This window comes from Saccoglossus kowalevskii, chromosome 22 (genome assembly GCF_978046115.1).
Source record: "Saccoglossus kowalevskii chromosome 22, keSacKowa6.1, whole genome shotgun sequence".
Taxonomy (NCBI): domain Eukaryota; kingdom Metazoa; phylum Hemichordata; class Enteropneusta; family Harrimaniidae; genus Saccoglossus; species Saccoglossus kowalevskii.
Genome location: NC_140662.1, coordinates 23,801,119 through 23,822,848, shown reverse-complemented (window position 1 = coordinate 23,822,848; position 21,730 = coordinate 23,801,119). Strand labels below are relative to the sequence as shown.

The 21,730-nt window shown below is 36.5% G+C and overlaps 1 protein-coding gene across 1 annotated transcript; it reads right to left on the bottom strand.

Annotated features, from left to right (window-relative positions):
• Positions 1–3,341: 3,341 nt before the first annotated feature.
• Positions 3,342–20,227, bottom strand: LOC144356213 (solute carrier family 15 member 1-like). The gene is made up of 20 exons (XM_085495837.1): positions 20,092–20,227; positions 14,555–14,634; positions 13,898–13,979; positions 13,489–13,630; positions 12,965–13,057; positions 12,340–12,439; positions 11,860–12,028; positions 11,310–11,398; positions 10,810–10,896; positions 10,257–10,391; positions 9,951–9,983; positions 9,297–9,467; positions 8,622–8,747; positions 7,731–7,913; positions 7,539–7,585; positions 5,621–5,761; positions 5,234–5,366; positions 4,898–5,038; positions 4,244–4,351; positions 3,342–3,584 (listed from the first exon to the last, which is right to left on the bottom strand). The coding sequence occupies exons 1-20, from the start codon at positions 20,225–20,227 to the stop codon at positions 3,342–3,344; spliced, it is 2,439 nt and encodes an 812-aa protein (XP_085351963.1).
• Positions 20,228–21,730: the final 1,503 nt, after the last annotated feature.

Below are 21,730 nucleotides of genomic sequence, written 5' to 3'. Positions count from 1 at the left end.
ATGCATTAGCCCTGCCTACAACCTGTATTGCATTACCGTCTGCATCCAATGGCTGCCACATACAATTTTTCTTCCGCCGGCGCCATTTTGGAGCAAGTGACGTTGCACTTCCAACGCAATCAAACGCCTGCATCGCTGGATTTTCAAATGTACTGTTGCCATTTCTACTCGCGTAAGTTCACCAGTTCTCGTCGCCACTGTTACGTCTTGATTCCTACCAGACAAGGGGTAACTTGGGGTTGTAACACGGCTTAACTGCCAGGCTAATTACACTACAACTTTCGGTAAGCTTCCATTCGACTGAAGAGATTTTATTACGAATGCGCAATTGTTGCACTACAAAACAGGCTAAATACATCAGTCTAGTTTGTCAAATCAAATATTCGAGCTGATTGAATCCACTGTCACCGACAAGAATATTTGAACAGCCTACCATTCCAAATCTAGCTGGCGTACTCTGAAATTCAACTCACAAAATCAATCGGTTAGGCCGATCGTGCAAACCACAATATTTGCTGTCTTGTCCGATATTCTCAAAAATCGGACGTACATAAGCCCGGGAGTCGGATTACAGGCGTTCTGAGAATTATTCGGACAGTCAGTTAGCAATTTATGTTGGAACTTTGTAAAACACTTGGGTTTTCCAATCTAGACTTGATGGCGCTGTTGTATTGGCACGCCCACAATTGGAATCATTCCATTATCTTGTAAGATGCGGGTAAAACGCTGTTTTCAAAACGACACGCGTTGGTTACCATATATTAACATGTTATATGTTGTATATGCATTCAAAGTGTTCTTTTAAATTGTTATAACCATCTGAGTCCACCTGACATAGCGTAATTTACAAAACAACTCCCGAGTGTTGAGTAACCCCAGGTATTAATGAACTCGTCGTTGGCGGGAAGGCTCAAAGTAAAGTTTTTAGCGGGACGCGCTGCAGTTTCGCGAAAGTTTTGGGCCAAATTAAAAGTTGTTTTTACATTACTGGTGCTGTGAGTACGTCAGGGAAAACTCGATTATAATGATTTGATAGATTATCGTATATTTATTTAAGGTCCGACGTAGTTTGGTCTGAATGTGAATATTTAGGATTGGTTATTCTTTCAAATACTAGTAATTATTTTCATCATAAATATGAATTTATATGTGACATGAGTTTTGATACAAATTTTAATAATGTGAAGCGTAAGTCATCTACCAATATACCAATAGACGTTTTCATAACAATTAATGCTACTATGGTTCCCAGGACATAATACATTGAGTGACCAACACCGAAGATTGTCACGTAATAACGTTGGTTCCAATCTTCTGAACATATCATCGTTAATATATATGTTTCGTGAACGTAGTATTCAACACGATGCAGACACCCGGCTAAGATGAATTCATGCGACCATATTAGTGACTTAATGCAAAGAGATTCACATTTTAATATATTTATTCGAGTATAATATTACGAAGTATTTTCACACATTTTCGAGAAATTTGGTCTGAAATTGCTTGTTAATGCTCGTTGATTTATTATGTACAACCATCGGGCTATATTTCCATGGAAACATGAAAAAGCATTCTTGTGTGTGTCATAGTCCCGTAATTAGGAAAATTGGGATAACATATATAGAATTCCATGAAAATAACAACACAACTGTCACTTTATATAATCGGCCTACAATTTGAGATATGGCATAATATCTCCATCAAAGGAATCACTGGAAAAAATGTTACAATATTTACAAAATGGCCACCATTCAATTACAATACAATTTACTCAAAAAATAGGCTGGTGGCCCCAACTTTTTAAAGTCAATAATATCCTTACAATAATCGGGAGGTCAATTTATTGCAAAATAAATAAATTCCGATTATTTTTATTCAGGAGTAGGCTATTTACCTTACCACAATTCAAATAGAACTCACTAGTCGAGGTTAGCATGAGGCATGTCCACCTCTTGGTGTAAAAGTGATGACTTGCCATTCTGTGTAATAACAAATACAACTCAAAAATCACCAACAATTTATTTCAGCTGCAATTATTGTAAATGTTATACATTTTTCATAACATATGAATTAAATTTCTGGTTCTGCGCATCAGCATAAATTATGGACATAACGGTGTACCCTGGGATATTTACACTTGACACGTGACACAGGATGATTTCATGCCTTGTTTTAGAAATTATTATCCGCGACAATACAGATGCCGTCTTTAAACAGTTGTTCCAATAATTGAGACTATGGATATTACATTATTAATCCTATTTAAAAACACATAAACAATGAAGAGTAAACAACAAAAGCAACTAAATTCTAAGAGTATCATTTTTTGACACAAAATACAATATTCGTCAAAATAAAACTACAATGACGACGAACAAATACAATTCAGTAATGATTAATTATAAAGACCGGGCTCTAAACAGTCAAAATTGCTTTATGAACATAATACAATATAGCATGTGTTTCTCGCAGAAAATAAAACTATATTATCCCAATAATGATTTGCATTTTTTGGTGAAAAGTCATAGCGCATACATACGGGTAATTAACTATGTTTTCAAATGGTGAGAACAATAGAGGTAGAAATGTGCTTTGACAATTAAAACTGAAACAATGGAAGGTACTTAATGGCTTGGAAGGAAACATAGGAGCGAGTTACTAGGACCGATAAATAAAATATGTAGAAACCGGGAATTAATGATATTATTTCTTGTTAAAGGGCGATGGTCGACGCGTCGCGTTCTGTTCGACACAGGACTCGCATCCGCGGCAACGTACATAACGCGTGAAAATTTTTTTTTGTTTACACGAAATTCAAACACGCGCTGCGCGACGACCACCGCCCTTTAATTATTCAATATGACCAGACGTTTCGGGCAATCTACACTTCATCAATCGATAGTCTAAATTTCCTAAAACGTATAGGTAAATAATTACCAAGGATTATAGTTAGCTACTATCGTCCTCTCTATACTGTTCACTACATTCAGTACATGTATTCCACAGTCCATCACGTCCGTCTCCTATGTTATCTAGACAAATTCTAATGTACAACGATGTACAGATGCATAATTCGGCATTTTATAACTGTGAAACCCAACATTGAATTTCTTTTCAGAATGACACTTTTGGGGTAAATACCCCAAAACTAGTGGCTGTTATGTATATACATATCATGTGATATTCAGTTCAGTGGATATCGTAATACCACTTGTCTGTAAACACCCTTTTCAGCAGGTGAGGTGTTTTCGAGTTCATTTTTAGCAAAAACCGTGAATTATGGAAGGGCAGTACAAAAACTTTATGGGCGTCAGCCATATTTGTATGTTTGTTCGTGGTTAATCCTCTCCCTCCGTTGCGTCAATTGGATTGTCCCTTGCGAAATCTTCAGAATTGTTCAGACTGTTGGTTGCTGATTTTTTCTTTTTCTCGTCGTCATCGTCACTGTCACTGCTGATACTGCTTGAATCGTCCTTTACAATGTAATCAAGTGGGTCTATATATGTGTACCAAATGGACATGAAGACATAGATGACAGCCACGACGAACATCAAAGCAGCGTACATGAAGAAATCAATAGCCTGTAACAAAAGTGAGAATGTTTGAATTATTCGCACGTGCTTCTTTCTTATACATAATCGCCAATGTAAATTGTCTCAAATAGTAGAAAAAATCGCGATCTCAATAAAACATAAGCAAATAAACAAATTCAGAAGTTGATACTTAATAAGTTTCACGGAAAAACGAAGACAAACTATTCTGGAAAACAGTATTTTTCTAAATCTACTGAAATGTTTTGAAAAACAGTAACCATTTTCGATATTCCTATTAGGTAAAGCTTTAATTTATTTTGTTTTAAGTAAAACAAATCCAGAAATGTTTAAACAAATCAAATATAAACAAGATTTTTATCGAAAATAAACATAATGCTCAATAACTTATAATGGTAACAATGTAATTAGAAAAATAGGTTTGAATATAAGTGCCAACGAAAATATGTTTTGTTCTCTATGAAGTGTTTATCTTAAAACATAACGTACGGAAAATGATCTATTGTTTTTAGAAAACCTCTAGACAAAATAGACAAAATTTTATATTCGCTACAGTTCTTAATCATTTAAACACTTATGTAGTTTAAAGGTTAAAGGTTAATTTTGAATAAATTGGATATGTTAATCAGTTGTGTATGTGTATGTATCTGAAAGAGCTTGCAATATGCTGACAATATAGATAAACTTACCATACTTCTTGGTGGCGCTGCTATAGTTTGAATAATCACAATTAGGTTACCCACTGCAATACTGAGCAGCCAACAAGCTTGCAATGTCGACTTCATACTTGATGGAGCCTGTGAACCAGAACTTGTCACGTGAGTACAACTGACTTATCAACGCGAACCCCTCCCCGGGTAGGTAGAATTAGACTCAGGTGCACCACAGCTTGTATTTCCAAGAAATTTTTATTAAGGTCATATTGAATTAATATTTACTACACTAATTAACTACTTTTCAAGATTTCCATGATGAACAGTCTCTTGAAGAAGTTAGTCCGATAAACGTTTTAAATAAATATGCAAATAGGCTCTTATTATGTAAATATCTGAATCGCTGTTATGGTATACACAGAAAGTGGCATTAAAATGAAATGATGTGTTGTACAAATACATATATTATATTGAACGAGTGCAGAATAATAATTACAAAAAATAATTACAAAAAAACAAGAAATATATTTTTAATGAATTTGAATAAAGGCTAATCAAAATATAGAGACTGAATTTTTCATTATCTAATAACTGAATACTAGTATTTAGTTATTCATAAAAGTACGCCCCCTCCCGGAGACAAGCGACGCCCTCTATTGATAATATATGTTGTTTTATTAAAATGCTAACCTGCGCATAAGAAAATTCCAATCCAGTGACCGAGAACATGATTTCACCAGTAGTAAGAACAAAATATTGTGGTATCTGGCAGAGAATATTCACCGTGTTTGCTGGGACAGTTTCGTGTTGCACTAATATAGTATTGGTCGCCTACAGAAATGAAACAGACGGCATTGTCATTATAGTAGTCATCATAAATTAGACAAATCTAACTAAATAAAAATGTCGCAATAAATCGAACAATTGAGTCCAATACGATAAGTATATATTGCGATTGCGATAACGATTAGTTTAAATATGTACTAATTTTTGTACCAGCGTTTTGGCGGGAAAATTAGTTCTTACTTTGTCGTTCACTCTGGTTGAATTGTCTGATAATTGCGCCACAAATGTGTATACTGCTCCGTTATATGTGTACACATAGTCATCATACATTGCACACAGACTGCCGACTGTTTCGTGGACACACACAGAGTAACTGAATAAACAAAAAATGTAGAACGTGATGAATTTTTGTACTTTCGTTATTTCGAATGTCATTGTGGTGTTTTCTCAACAGTTTGCTATACCTTTAACGTATGAGGCGTCACGGGATAAAACATTAATTACGCAATATGCAAATACTTCACACCAGCGTTGAACAAGTACTGAACGCGCGATGCAGCTTGGGGATAACAAAACATTAGGTTGCGTGTCAAACGCACCCAAACACGAGAGTGTTAACACGTTTACCTTCCTGGTTCGTATTCGTCCCACTCCGTGATACGGAATTGCGTGTTTGGAATCCGTGTGGCATTAACCGTGTATGAAAAATCATTGCTGTAAAAATCAACTTCATAATATTCACTTTCAGACGGTCTAGTAAAAACAAAGCTGAAAATGCAAAAAATAAAACAAAAAACAGTGAGTCCACGGAATTGAAGTACAGTAGATATAGGATTCAAATTTAGTTTTTAAATTTTATTGCACTATTTACATATATTCCATTTTGATGATTATAACTGGGTTAGGGGGTCATGATCGCGTCTTTGTAGTACCAAATAAATACATACGCGGTAATTGTTAGGATGTTCGACCTAAACATGTGTAAACAACACCTAGACAGCTAAGGATGTGTTTTATTTTCTGGCGACACAATTATGAGCATCAGAGTGGAACTGACAAGTAGTAATGTCATTGTAGTGTTTTTGATGTTTTCTCGCCATAAAAATTATAATTAAAAATTATAATGTAATAAGTAAATAATAAGTTTGTATCTGGCGGATGCTTCCAGAAAATAAAAACATCAAGATCATGTATAAAACTCATAGTTGCTGTCGACATAGGAAGTAAAGTAAGCAAATAACACCGAATAAACGGCAAGGTAAAGACTATGTCTAATTATAGTAAATACGTACTGCGTGCGTGACTCGAACCGGCGCTCGCGTACGGCACCTAATCGCCTAGCTTCACGCCACTACACGTCTTCCCCTCGGCCACCGGGCATCCCCAATAAAGGATGCTTAATAACCGAGCTTATTACGTGCAGAGAACGTGAAACCCGTCCACGCGATACGCGCCACACAGCATGGCCAGAATGCGGCAAAGGCCTTCAGATCTGGCTGTAGTAGGATGGTGAAAGTAACGGTACAGCATTTTAACAGTGAATAAGTACTGAGAAATAATTTTTAAACTCATAGTTGCTGTCGACATAGGAAGTAAAGTAAGCAAATAACACCGAATAAACGGCAAGGTAAAGACTATGTCTAATTATAGTAAATACGTACTGCGTGCGTGACTCGAACCGGCGCTCGCGTACGGCACCTAATCGCCTAGCTTCACGCCACTACACGTCTTCCCCTCGGCCACCGGGCATCCCCAATAAAGGATGCTTAATAACCGAGCTTATTACGTGCAGAGAACGTGAAACCCGTCCACGCGATACGCGCCACACAGCATGGCCAGAATGCGGCAAAGGCCTTCAGATCTGGCTGTAGTAGGATGGTGAAAGTAACGGTACAGCATTTAGGCTAGGCGATTAGGTGCCGTACGCGAGCGCCGGTTCGAGTCACGCACGCAGTACGTATTTACTATAATTAGACATAGTCTTTACCTTGCCGTTTATTCGGTGTTATTTGCTTACTTTACTTCCTATGTCGACAGCAACTATGAGTTTAAAAATTATTTCTCAGTACTTATTCACTGTTAAAATGCTGTACCGTTACTTTCACCATCCTACTACAGCCAGATCTGAAGGCCTTTGCCGCATTCTGGCCATGCTGTGTGGCGCGTATCGCGTGGACGGGTTTCACGTTCTCTGCACGTAATAAGCTCGGTTATTAAGCATCCTTTATTGGGGATGCCCGGTGGCCGAGGGGAAGACGTGTAGTGGCGTGAAGCTAGGCGATTAGGTGCCGTACGCGAGCGCCGGTTCGAGTCACGCACGCAGTACGTATTTACTATAATTAGACATAGTCTTTACCTTGCCGTTTATTCGGTGTTATTTGCTTACTTAAGATCATGTATATGTTAGTAAGATCGACGATGTCAAATCTGATGAAGCAGATTATAAATCATCAAATATTTCAGTAGCATGTAGCGATTGCTTCAAGAAGAAAATAAAAACGACATGCTAAGATAAATGCGTAAATATGATATATCCGAGACTTACCTAGCAAACACCATGCCTCTATCTGGTTTATCATACTTGTCTGGAACCTTGGAGAAATAAAATATTCGTTTAATATGTTAATATAACCATTATGTGTGATCCCAAATGCAAACTGTATTTTATGAATATAACAACAAATATTAGTGAAATTAAATCTGACTTTACTGTCAGTTGTCTTATGGTTTGACTCACCAGCACAACATCGAGTTCTGGAACATATGAGTTACTACTTTCTTCATACACCGGGAATTGTCCGATAAGCATACGATATGCCTCACACTCTTCTAGTTCATATACATACGTAGCTGATTGGGTGCAGTTACTCTCAATACTAAATTCGTATTCACCTGGAGACAGCTCAATGTATTCGCCATACTATTAACATAACACAAAAAGCGAACTTTAGAAAGTTATGAGATGAACGTATTTAAGGATGGGGATGTTTGTTTATTTGTTTGGCGGTCATATTTATTTAATAGTCATCTATCAATGATATATCTTTCTCTCTGATTTGACCATGCAGTGTAGTGTACTGGTTAGTAATGTCATTGTGGATTGTGAAGTCAATCATTTGTTTTGTGTTCGTGGACCTGTAAATTTGCCTATATACAACTTTTGTCACCAAGCGACAATAACAACACACGCTGAATACGCAAAGGCTCATAGGTAGACGCTTGTTTGTAAACAATGGCACGCTATGGCCAACTGACGCATGCGTAGGTGACGACACCCCCGCTTTAAAGCGCGGTCGTCCTGTTCGATATTGGACTAAATTCGAATCATTTGAGGATATGTGGTTGGATAAATAAAATGCAATAACATTTGACACACAGTAACAATTAACATGTAGTAACATTATACACTATACACATTATGATCATAATGATCAACATGTCAGATTATTAGGATTTATTTAAAAAAATCAAAAAAATTAATTTAAATTTATGTTTTCCAATTAATTTCTGCATTTGGAAACGTCCAGTATAATTTAAAAAAAACAGAAGCCGAAACAAACATTAGCTTAAAATACAACAACACTATGGACATTGTGATCAGTACTGTGAGACATTAAACGACACTTACTTCTGCGTATGGCACTAGTTGTGCTCCTTTTGCGCTGGACACCATGATGTCACAGGGTGCGGCGTTTATTATCGTTATACCAGTTTCGCCTGGATTTTCTGTACAAGGGGGGACACGCACGGTTTTCTAAATAAAAAAAAACATGTATGAGACACGATCGTAAAAAAGGGTGGTAGTGAGCACGTTCTACTAGTAAACTATGAAAACAATTCATAAATAAAGAGAACCAGGCTTATTATAAAAATGACAAAAGAAACAATATACTTTAAATTTGCTTAGCAATACAACATTTTGTCCAGAATTAAAAGCACTTCGTTGAGTAGTGCGTACTAATGAAAGTAGAAATATTTCTCAACAAAAGTGGTACATTGATCAACAGAAATGATGTGTTTCTTTAAATACAAGGTCATACCCAGGCCTCATACTAGAACCTTTAGAAGGTTAACGATCTTGAGATTTTGCCACAAATACCCGAACACACACAAAGATTTAAATGAGCAATATTCCTGCTTCCATTCTATGTTCATCTACACATATACGTCTAGGTATGTTAAAGATCCTTTTTACTTATCTTTTGTATGTGGCAAATATAATGGATCCAACACTGTGACGTAGAACAAAACAAACTATTGAACACGGTTGATCATAGTAACGATATTCTCGCTAGATACTTACGCTGACTTGAACCTGTAATATTCCGGCGATGACGTAGGCGGCGGAAGCAAAGAACAACCCCCATGTCATACGTTGCAGATACGTACAACGAATGCCGCATTTACGGAGCAGTGGGTAGACACAGTTATCAAATATTGGAATCAGTAGAATCATAAACAGCGGGTTGAGCACCTACATGTAATACATGAATACATAAGGTCACAGGAATGAACTTGACAAATTGTTGGTTTACTGTGCAAGTTTCCAAGAAATTGCGTCTATAGCTGTAAGTGTAGCAATGCTGTCACACTATACGATCTCTCATTACCGTAGTTATATGACGTAGTCTGGGTTTGACATAGTATAAGATGAAATTACCGATAACTAATTTAGAGCACATTGCAAAATGTATTAACTTAATTCTCATAACTGAATGTTCATTTCAAAAATAATCATTTAAATGTGACTGTTATCACCATTCACATTATATGTTTTCAATTATTTACCATATTTGGTATTATATTCAATGTTAAATAATTCATATCGGATTAATTATTGATCCAATTATTCACTCATTGACGAAACTTGTTGTATAATGTGACAAAGAAATGTAAACTCACATTCAATGAAAGTCATTGTTTATAATGTTTAATACATTGTTAATTATTTACTCACCTGCATCTGATCGGGTTTTATGGTTATATTTCCCTGTAACAAAAAACAAAACGAATATTATATGCTAATTTAAGTTTTCGCATATATTTTTAACATCTCCTGGACGCCCTTTGAATTCCATACATGTGCCGTATAAGTGTGTTAAACAAATTAGATAATTACTTCTTCACGCACGTTTTTGAATTCCATTCGACAATACACATTTCTTGCCATAAACGACTGACAATAAATACCAATGATCTATATTCCAGGTTTTCCAAATATTGAAGATAAAAAAATTAAAAACACTGTAGTACATAAACTTACTACTGATCCGTCCATCTGCGTTGCCTGCAAAGTCCATCGCGAGCCTACTTGGTCAAATAACGCCCAGAATACCGGAAGTGGAATGTACATGACCAATATATGCAGTAAGCACTTGCTGTCGTTTATCAATTGTTTCTGTGGGAGGAACAACATAAATGTGTAAATATATGCACCGTACCCTTAAGGCGGAATTGTAGCAGTATATCCAGACGAATAAACAAAAGTCAGTCAGAGAACATTGGGCATTTATTTGTTTAGTTCATTGTCCACCAAGTGTACGTAGAACATTGGGTGGTTTAACTTGAAGGTCATTTTAAATATAGACGTTATATGCAAAATATATCTCTCAGTTGTTTCTCTATGAATACGCTAGATGTTTGATATATATTCCTAAACGAATTCCTGGCCAAGACTTTCAGTATTTACGCAGACAGAGTTAGCACGAACCAATCCGCAACGTTGTGAGTCAATATACGACCACATACTAAAATACACACTATTACATTTTATCATACACAAGCACATTGCGTTAAAACCATGTGCACATACTCACCGAGTATTTGTCCGAGGCATATTCCAACCAGTGCTCGTATTTTCCTTTCCATGCCTTTCTGTACCTTATTTTATTCATAATCGCACGCTAAAATAAAAAAATAATAATATGTGAGTATGCCACCCAGTCGACAGAAGAAAACATGGCAGGATACATATCTTTAACAGAAACTGGGATCTGGACCGATCTAATTGTTTGCACGTGCTATTTGTTTGTTTTTAACCAAGACATTCTGGTCACAAGACAATACCATGGCGGACCATTTCTTGTGATATGACTTAGAGTTGTATATTTTATTTTATCGGTTTTCTTGTTTCCAAGTCGTTTGTATCCCAACATGCACGCTGAAATGTGCTGCAGCATGGGAAAGTTAAAAAAAGCCGCTTACGCAGACGCTGTTAATGTTTTGAAAATTAACTGCTTCGTTCCGTATTAGTTCCTAGAAAGGCAAAAAACACGAAATGTAAGCAATGACAACAGCTGTCCCTTTCTATACGTACCCCGATGGTTTTACAGACTTCCCATACCACGTTTCCTTTGCCCGGATTTATGACGTATCCCACAGTGTATCGACCAACCACAAATATGACTGAAACGAATTGCATTAATAATTATAGCAGGTTATTGTGAATAATGATCAAAGTGTTTACGAAACAATCTGAAATGTAATGCTAAAATGTGCCAGCAAAGTGTTTCCACATATTAAGACAATGCGTCGAATAATGTGTAGTGTAGTGTAGTGTAGTGTAGTGTAGTGTAGTGTAGTGTAGTGTAGTGTAGTGTAGTGTAGTGTAGTGTAGTGTAGTGTAGTGTAGTGTAGTGTAGTGTAATGTAGTGTAGTGTAGTGTAGTGTAGTGTAGTGTAGTGTAGTGTAGTGTAGTGTAGTGTAGTGTAGTGTAGTGTAGTGTAGTGTAGTGTAGTGTGGTGTGGTGTAGTGTGGTGTAGTGTGGTGTAGTGTGGCGTAGTGTGGCGTAGTGTGGCGTAGCGTATCGTAGTATAATGTAGTGTCGTGTCGTATACGTTGTCGGGTGCGGCTCATTGTCGACTTACCTATAGCGACAAACAACAACGCAGCAGGCACACCATACGCCAACGGGTAACAATCGTTGTCGAAACATTGAACATCTTCTCGGAGGATTGGCGTAAGGAATGTTGACAATAAACTTCCACAGTTGATGGCAAAATAGTACATCAAAAAGTACGTCTGAATTTCCAACGTCTGATAAAATAAAACACATTGATGTGGTATGTTTTCGCATTCACAGATAGTGCAGATTTTTGCTTACACTTCACAGCGTGAGTACTTCATACCAAACACGACGTTTCGCGACAATGAACGTGAGCTGCTCAAGTTTTGTTGTTGTTGAAATATTGCAAATTTCAACAAATTCAAAATTCAGTTATAGGGTGACTGTGCCATCTTCTGACATTGACGGTTAAATTAAAATTCGAGATCAATTTTCACTACCTCAAAAAATGTGCTGAATACTGATTCACAGTACGTAGTGCCCAAGAGGTCACGTGACGTACCTGACCTTCCTTGAACTGATCACCACCGAACGCTGCTACGCATGGTTTGATTCCACCAGTACCGATAGCGATGAGTAATAAACTTATCATTGTACCAGTACTGAAAAAAAAAAAATATGGCAGTGAAAACGACGCCCTCATGTGGCCATATAAAGAACATACAATCATAGTTGGAATTTAGTATATAGAACTTCCCAATTAAAAAAAAAATCGTACTAGATCAAAATTTAGGTCAACATTGTGATTGGTTACGAATCACACTAATCAAGCAACAGGTGTCCTGATTGGTTGAATGAGACTTGTTGGTGAATTTATCCTGAAACTGCTCATTGACTTTAAGTCACCTGCTTTCGTTGTTAATATTTTGTTGTTTGAATGTGTTTGATATATTGTGTCATGCATGCTCAAATATAACGTGACCATTTACCGCTATATTATATCGGAAAATTCAGCGTATACTATTAATTTAAATGGAAATCATTAACCCCTTTCCATGAAATGCGCCCTTTAGCAACCAAAAGTTTTCACCAATTATTTTACTGACATTTTACGCCTAAAAAACAACTATAAAATATATACTATTATTTTGCATTCTACAACACAAGGTGAGATGTTGGTTGCTTACAGATTAGGGTCATCTGACTGAACCGCTGGTATGGACGACAGTGACATCAGGACGCAACCCGCTAGGTAAATCCAGGATATCCAGAATATGGTCCTGCAATCAAAGAAGAAAAGTACAATCATTGAAGCTGACGTGGCTTGCAGTGATTACGTCATCAAATCAGACATTTTGTTCATCCAGTGCGGGATCCAGTGTCGGTACCACTTGACACGGGAGAAATATATGAACAAAATATATAACAAAAATATATCAATAAAATATACGTAATATATATTCATTTATATAATCATTTATGACATAAACTTCTCCTTACGTAGTCTTTTAGCGATAATTATGAAAGCGATAACAATTGTCTCGCGCAACATCTCGTCTTTGCGGCATGAATGCGTAAATTAAACGATGTAAAATACTATCCTCCTCACGACGAATCGATGTTGACTGGATATTTCTAGTTATTCGTTCAATACCTAGACAGAGAAAAACCTGATTACATAATAATAGTAAGAAGGATTATTTGTACATACTTGTATTTTCCCCAGAAACCATCAGATATCATAGCGCCCCCAACGGGTGTAAGATAACACAGGAGAACAAAGCTGTGATACAGAACCGTTGCAAGGTCATCGGACATAAGAAGGATTTCGGTGAAATAAATAATAAGAATAGCTGCAAAATACGAAAAAATTACAAATCACGAATGAACAAAAATGTTAATTATTATACCCCGGCGGTATATTTTAATACGGCGTGTTTTGAATACGAAGGTCAATGTTGTACGTTTAATAACAATAATATAATACTTTTTTTCAAATCTGAAAAAAAAACTGAATCGGAAACTCGACTGACAAATCAGTGCAATTCCCCTCCTAAAAACATCATCCGTACTCTTACAATACAGAAAATACCAAGATATTGTGTTGACCTTTGACCTACCTTTCATGCCATAATAACAATATCTTTCACAAAATTCCATACCAATAATAAAATAAATAGATTTGGGATATCGCTCCGTACACTGAAAGACAATAAACGGATAAATGTGTGCGCGTTCATGATATTGAACTCATCTGGCCGAAATTGTCCGATCTTTCACGAACAAGATATACGACCGAGCATTTCATCCAAGTTTATCACGTGATTTATTGCATTATTATTACTAAAATTTATTCTGGAGGGAATGCGATAAGTTCACAATTATATTGTGAAAGATTGCATTTTTTTACTCAAATGTACGCAACTCCTTGCTAACAATAGTAACTTATATTGCAAGGTTGTCCATTTCCAACTATCATCATGCCACACATAGTTTGTAGCACTGCGCGAAACCACCCAATAATACAGTGAATTTGGTCCCAAGTTGTCAGCTCATATACGGATACAAGAAATCAATCCGTTCAGTATCAAACTCTTTAATTACGCCCTCAGCGCTCGAATTTATTTATAAGAGTAATTGTCATATGAATTATCTACCTGAGACGTGTTTTACTGCTTGAGTATCTCTTTCGAAATTCAGAGTCAACTTTAATATCGCAATAATTTGGTATAATTTGATTAAAACTTATTGAGTAAATTGACTGACAATATACTTACTGAAGCTGTTTCATCATATTCAAGATCCTCTTCCATCATAATTTCTTTATCAATTTTTTCATCTAAAAACAGTTTGTCATCTTAAATTGCAAAAAAAATAAAAATAAAAACAGTTACGATCATTGCGTTGATATGTGCTGCTATAGGGAAAAGCAAGAAAGCAAAAAGTTCTGAAATAAAATAATCCGGTACATACATGCTGTATTCAAAAAAATATGTGACGGACGAGGCCACCCTGTCACTTTTGCGCAATGATTTTTTTCTCGATCATTTCGCCGACCGATAGCATAATTATTTGTGATCGCAGAAAATTGCCATTCACATGACTTATAGTTTGACATTTCATATTTCATATATTTGAAGGAAAATAGTCAAACCTAAAAACATAAGTCAGGAGGTATTATTTCCGAACACATACCCAAATCCCGAAATCTACACTTCTACTCCACAGATCAAAAATTCAGTCCCATTGAGATCCATAAAAAGTATCGCGGTTCTGAAATTTGTATAGCGATACGACCTTTATTCATCGAGTTATCGTGATTTGAATTTCACTTTTGCTTGCGTAACGCGTATCTTTTCAAGATGAAAACTAGTTTAAACCTCATTTGCATCGGGGCTGCCGGCTAGCTGCGTAAACATTATCAAATCGATGGTGGCGCTGTCTTACAAATGTGTCAGCTTCTTTGATATCTGTTACCCAATTAGTATTTCTGTTTTCCAATATGTGATTGGCCAAGTTTAAGCTCAATGTCGTAATTATTGACAGCGAAGTCTCAATTATAGTCAGTATACTCATTGTGTGTACCCAGGTTCACAAAGTATGATCAGGCTTCGTGGAAATTATATAATAGTATACCTTCTACATTTTGTCTAAAACAGGGCGTTTTAATTATACAGATTGACTAAAAGGGGAGGGCCTTGATTCCACAATTTGACTAAAATGAAAGTTTCACGTAACGCTGAAAAGGGGGTACTTAATTCTCCATAATCTTGAAAAAATAGAACTAACAGTTTTACATAAAAATGCAGACAATTGTGTCTTAATCACATAGCTTTAATATATAACATTTTTATTAATTACCGCCTGGTACTGTACTGTATACGTTATGAATTATTGGAAGAAAATGCTGAACTTGAGTTATTTATTCTTTCGTTACATCTTGCTCTAATACGTGCGCACAGTTATGATCATCAGCTAACTATATGCAAATTGTATGCAGATTTATGCTAGCTATTTCGGTGCTGTGTGCAATACAGATACCAGAGTTAACGATCAATTCATGTACACTTAGGATCACGAGTTGAACACGGGGTCCACTCAAATTCCGTTGCCCATGTTAATATACAAGCACTGTTTTATAAAAAGTAAACAAGTACCATGACAACTTAGCAGTGCGCTAGATATGGATTCTCATCTGCTGAGTTCATGTGTAGTGTTAATAGACTGTTAGTCGTGTTTCCACTCACCGGTCATTGTGGTGGTATTCTAAAACGCAACAAACTATTAATTAGATGTCAACAAGCGGGGGGGGGGGGGTGTGAAAGGCGCCGGGGGAGGTGCACAAATTTCTAAAGATGATGAGTCGACAAAAAGAGAGGTGGTCGAGCAGAGATTAATTTTGATGTGAGAATATCCTATAGTCAATTGTGTATACACTTCATTTACACATAAAAAATGGAAAACGGAACAAAGTAACCTACCATAACTAGTAACATATTACGTGGTTAACTTGTTTTAATCACTCTATTGTTACACAATTTTGACTACCCACTCAGTTAATTTCTACATTCACTATTTAGTCTATTTTAATTAGTCAACCTGTCATAATTCGATAATCCAGCCTGACCGGTTAACCTAATTAATATTTAACTTGCTCTAATTGGTTAACCTGTTCTAACTAGTTAGATTACTAATGTGCATAAGTGGTTGTTGTATTTTTTAGATTGTACACTTAGTTTAATTGTCCATTATTAGCTCTGTTTGCCAATTTTGAGATTTTCAATAAAACAAGACATTCGCGGCAATTGTGAGTCTTGAACTTGAATCTTGTTCTAATTCGCACGACGAAATCTTGTATAATATGGAGTACGCCACAGAGTGATGAACGACAACGATTTATAAGGGCCACGTGCGTATTTGCATATTTACAAACAAGATTGTGATGGTACGCCAGAAATCACGTGCTCACTGAGTGACTGGCCTTATCACATGGAAACTGCGTTCATACGCGACTTTACAAACTGAGGACTGTGTTAATAGTATAGCCTTATAGCATGGTGTCGTAATTAATCTAACTCATTATGCAGATTTTTTTTATCAGAGAAATACCGGCAATACTGAATTCATTGTTAATGGTCTGTTGTGAACGTATAGCTATAACAAAAACATAGAAAAATGTTACATATTAACTTTAATATGAAAAAAAAATACATATTAATATTTCCTTTTACGAACTTGTCAAGTCATCATGTAGCGTGTTTGAATATTGTATAACTAAACAACGTACCTTACACACACTTTAAATGTAACATGGGACCCACACTGAACATGACAGCACTGACGTTTTGAACAGTAGTTTAAACAGTGAATGTTCGTTTCTCATCTACTTAGACCATCGTGAGTTATGTGTGTGATGTACATCGACAGAAGCGCAATGAAACATCGCTGTTACAACGAGTTACGCGATCACCCCCCCCCCCCCCGCATGTGTGTCTACAACACGAACGGGATGTTACTTATATATCGACATCACTTTTTTTCCGAAGATAGTGTATTACATATAACAGTATCATAACAAAGTTTTTATTTTTGAGCTGACTGTTATAGTCTGATGGTATCCGCACATCACGTGTTTGAATTTCATGTAAATAAACATTTTATTTTACACGCGTTGTATACGTCGCTATGAGTCCCATGTCGATCACGGTGCGGCGCGACGACGCCCTTTAAATCTGATGTGATGGGTGCTGAGTCGAATTGATTAGTGATCATTCATAGTAAATGCAGCCCTTTCCACTGTGTCGTTGTTAGTCTCCCTCATACTGTTTCTGTCACATCCCGTGAGCTATCGACATAGTACTAAGACCCTCTCTGATATGTTAATTCCTTAGCTATAATTAATCATGATAAGAGATAGAGATTGAACAGGTGCATCGTTCTCATATCGAACCTGTAGTAGAATGGTGTGGAGTGTAAGTGTGGAACTCCTGGGAAAGTGGCGCTTGTCTAGTATGGGGCACTCAAGAACAAAATTAATGTCCATCATCAAATAAGGTCTTCCTGTCTTTGAATGTTTTGAACTAAATTATAGGTATTTTTTAGATTCTGCTGATCAAATTTGCTAAATGTTTATGTGGCCAATTTAGAAAGTGTTTTTCCTAATTATGTATTTTTGGAGAATATTCCTCCGTACAGAAGACGCCATCGTTCTTTTCTTAACCCCATATGCATTGACCAGTGCCCTTGTGATCGACACTTACACGAGTGACGCTGGGTTTAGACAGGGCTGTCATGTTGACCTTTGCGCCAAGTAGGAATAGTTACCAGTGAACATTGAACCCCATTGTCTCAACACTGAGTCCAGTAAACCCAATTTAGGTCATTCACGCTACGACCTTGTGAAGGTCTAGATGACATGGACATTCACTATTAACGTCCACAAACAACTACAACTTGATGTTGCTATTTTCCTTAAAGATTCAATACAAATAGTGTTGAATAGTTTCCCAATATTGTGTCCGATATTGTATTTTAAAGGGTGGTGGTCGTCACGCCGCGCATTGGTGACATTTGTTTTGAAAAACATTGCTTTTTCCCAAAATCCAATGCGCTGCTCTGACGGATGTTCTAATTATGAGGTTTGACCTGGGCGGGACTTGCACTAATTAACGCCCGACTCCCTCGATACACTCCAATCACCTATAATACCTAATTAAAGCTTGGTAACGTCACAGTGTGTATATATTCTGCGCAACAATGAAAGTCGCCATCTTTGTTTATATGAGACCCATATCTCCCTCATGTGTAGCGCGACGACCACCTCCCTTTAATCATTTCTCCAGCTTGTGAATTGTTGTGAACTATACAGTTTATTTTGGCCACGGACACGTGTCAGTCCAATAATCAATGAAATAAGCAAATGGGCATGCGCGTTGGATTACTCGTACGTACTTTTAATACAATACCTATATGCCTATGTGTTTAAGACGCGTTCTTGTAACGCCAAGTTTGTGGGATAACACAATTGGAAAATCAGTTGTACAATCAGCACATCCCATTGGAGGCCCCATCTACGCTCATTGTTTTATCCGATGATGTCCCCGTTATCAGGCGGTTGTAGTGGAAGTAAAGATAGGGAGTTCATCACATGTAATAAACGGAAAGGCTTGAAATCGACATATGTTGCCAGTCACATGACTTATCATATCTATAATCTGAACTGTAAAGTTAGGTCGGAGTAACTGTGGCGTTTTTCTTATCTCAGGTGCTCATTTTTTTTAGTTCGATAAGAAAGGAACGCGTTGTTTAAATATAAACTCCATCTATGTGTGTCAAATATACGTACGTATCTGCTATTTGGACCCTGTATATAGTAACTAGCTCCTGTTGGACAATGCGTGTAGGCGATATTGCCCGCCAAGGCCAATACACAAGTATACAGCTGACGGCGTCTCTCAACACTAATTGGCGGGAAATGTTATATAGGTCAGACAAGACGTTGTTGTGTTTAAATCAACTCATAAATACCCGGATGTTGTAAGGAATTAATCTTTAGAATTCCTGTGGCATTTGGAAACTAAATGAAAAAGTATTTGGAATATGATAAATATATATATATATATATATATATATATACGTGAAAAGCTGATTTGATAATGGAAATCAAAACCAACGTTGACAGTAGCAACTAATCGAAAAAGTTATTTTCAAGGTTGTCCTTTAATTACCAAACACCACCATCTTCATATGAATAGTTTATTATTTTAAAATTAGTTTTAAATCGATTTGTTGGTTATAGTTTTTAATGAGACGAAAATATCCGAAGTTCGATATATACAGTGGTTGTTGAATGAAGAAGACACGCATGACCCACAATGCACCGCACGTGTCCTGTAGCACTGAACGGCCACGTTATTGATCCATGAACGGCATTATCCAAAACAAGGCGGGGTTGTTATTAGTTTTACGACAAACAGGTCAAGCATCATTGAAATGTTGAGCCATACCTAAAATGTCTTACATATAAAAATTACATTTTTTTAAAGCAAAATCATACATCGTCTTCATCAGTATCGCCATCTTTTTACAGTTTTTATGTGACAGGGAAAACGAACTAAAGGGAACATATATTCCATGCTTTCAATTCTTCTCTCATCACCTGTTCTCATTCTATATCTATCATTACGTCTCCCTTCTCCTCTCTGCTGACACATCTCACATACATGAATCAATTCTAGTCAAATTAGAGATTGTTCCACACAGCGCACAGCTTATATTCTTAACGCGGTATTAACAAAGTGACATGTTTACTTACTTTTTTCATTCACTACAACATCAGCTGTCTTAACTGCTTTCACATCACCGACAGACATCTTTCCATTTTCCGTTATGTTTGTTGGTTCCATTGGAAAATCTGCCTGCTGACACGAGTCTTTTTTCTCTTTTGCCATTTTTTAAAGCAAATGGTTTTCCGAGGTCTTTATTGCAGCAGACACCAATTTTACACTATATGGACATGAAGACGATCTCAAACAACATAGAAGTGTATAATTTTCAAACCTCGTCCCAAACTGAGTACTTATAATAAATACTTGATAGAAATGTCCAAAATCCGTTTTCTTATTGTTGAAACTTCGCGAGTTTCCAGACAGTATTAACTACACTTCTTACCAACCATGAACGAGCAGAGAAAATGCACAGAACTCCTTAAGACAAGAGACTTTATTTGTGTTATCGGTCGAGGATGTTTCTACTGATAATTGTATTTATTTACTGGGATGTTCATTTTAATATCAGAAGTTCGTGACCTCAAACATTGACATTGAATACGACTTTGATAGTCAGCGAATGTCGGCGATGATTAACCAGGCTTAATCATCAGAAGATGCCGAGCAACTGAATATTAAAAGTTCTACTACGCAGTGAATAACGTCTGAGGGCATGAACAAATTGCCTTAGACAAATATTTCATCTAAATAGTGTGACGTAAAACGGTTTAGTTGCCAAGATATACTGATACACATGGGAGAAAGCGACTGTTGATGAGTAATGTCGGGAATGTTCGATCATTCTCGTATTATTTCTCGCCAATCCTGTACATCGACTAAGAACAAGACAAGAGAACAAGAAAACAAGAAAACGCTTTTAACAACTTCTCTTGATTGTCGGAACCAGGCTTGTTGTTATCTGGGGATGCTAGAGATAAAAAATGTCATCTTTAGAGAGGAGTGCAAACCTAGAAGTGACGTTTCAGGGCAGTGTTGTCATTTAGGACAGGGCGTATATTTTGATACAACAAAACATTTGTCAAAATGTGGTCACAGTAAAAATAAATTAAAAACAAAACTAGTTTACCTTTTCATTATAATGTTTATGGTGTCACTTTCTTTTATTATCTCAACATTATTTGAAAACCTGTCTGATATCGTTAACACGTTGTACGCTGCATACCTATCAAAAAATTAATAGTATTCGTCCGAATTTTTCAATAAATTGGGACAACCATGAGGACCTATCTTATAACTACAAAATGATTATTGCATTTTTCATTATATGTATTTTGAGTTATGACGTATGATGAATGACTCAAAAATCGCTGATTTGATTTCATAAGAGTGGCACGTAATTTGCGTGAACAATAGTTTATTTTTTGGATTTTGTAAGCAAACAGCTTAACATAAAACTATATGGTAAAAGTGAAGGATATCTAGTGACAAGTTCCGATTTAAGTTTTCTGATGTACGAGGGTGGGCTCGAAATGGATAGATATGAAATTGACACGTGAGATCACGCTTTATCTACTACATGTATAACAAACTGTTCAAACGGAAAGATATTTACACGCGACCTATTTTGTTTACTGTTACATGAAGTTCCTTTCATATGTGACTTTATTTGTTGTAATTAAGAAGATCGTGTTTTACTTTTTCTGCGTAAATCAATTCTTCAATCAG

Excerpts from the sequence above, each read along its gene's own strand:
- LOC144356213 (XM_085495837.1), bottom strand. The coding sequence starts at position 20,227 with ATGGCAAAAGAGAAAAAAGACTCGTGTCAGCAGGCAGATTTTCCAATG. Across the intron at positions 5,039-5,233 it reads CAACCAGAGTGAACGACAAA|GCGACCAATACTATATTAGT; the intron begins GTAAGAACTAAT and ends TCATTTCTGTAG. Across the intron at positions 3,585-4,243 it reads CAGCGCCACCAAGAAGTATG|GCTATTGATTTCTTCATGTA; the intron begins GTAAGTTTATCT and ends CTTTTGTTACAG.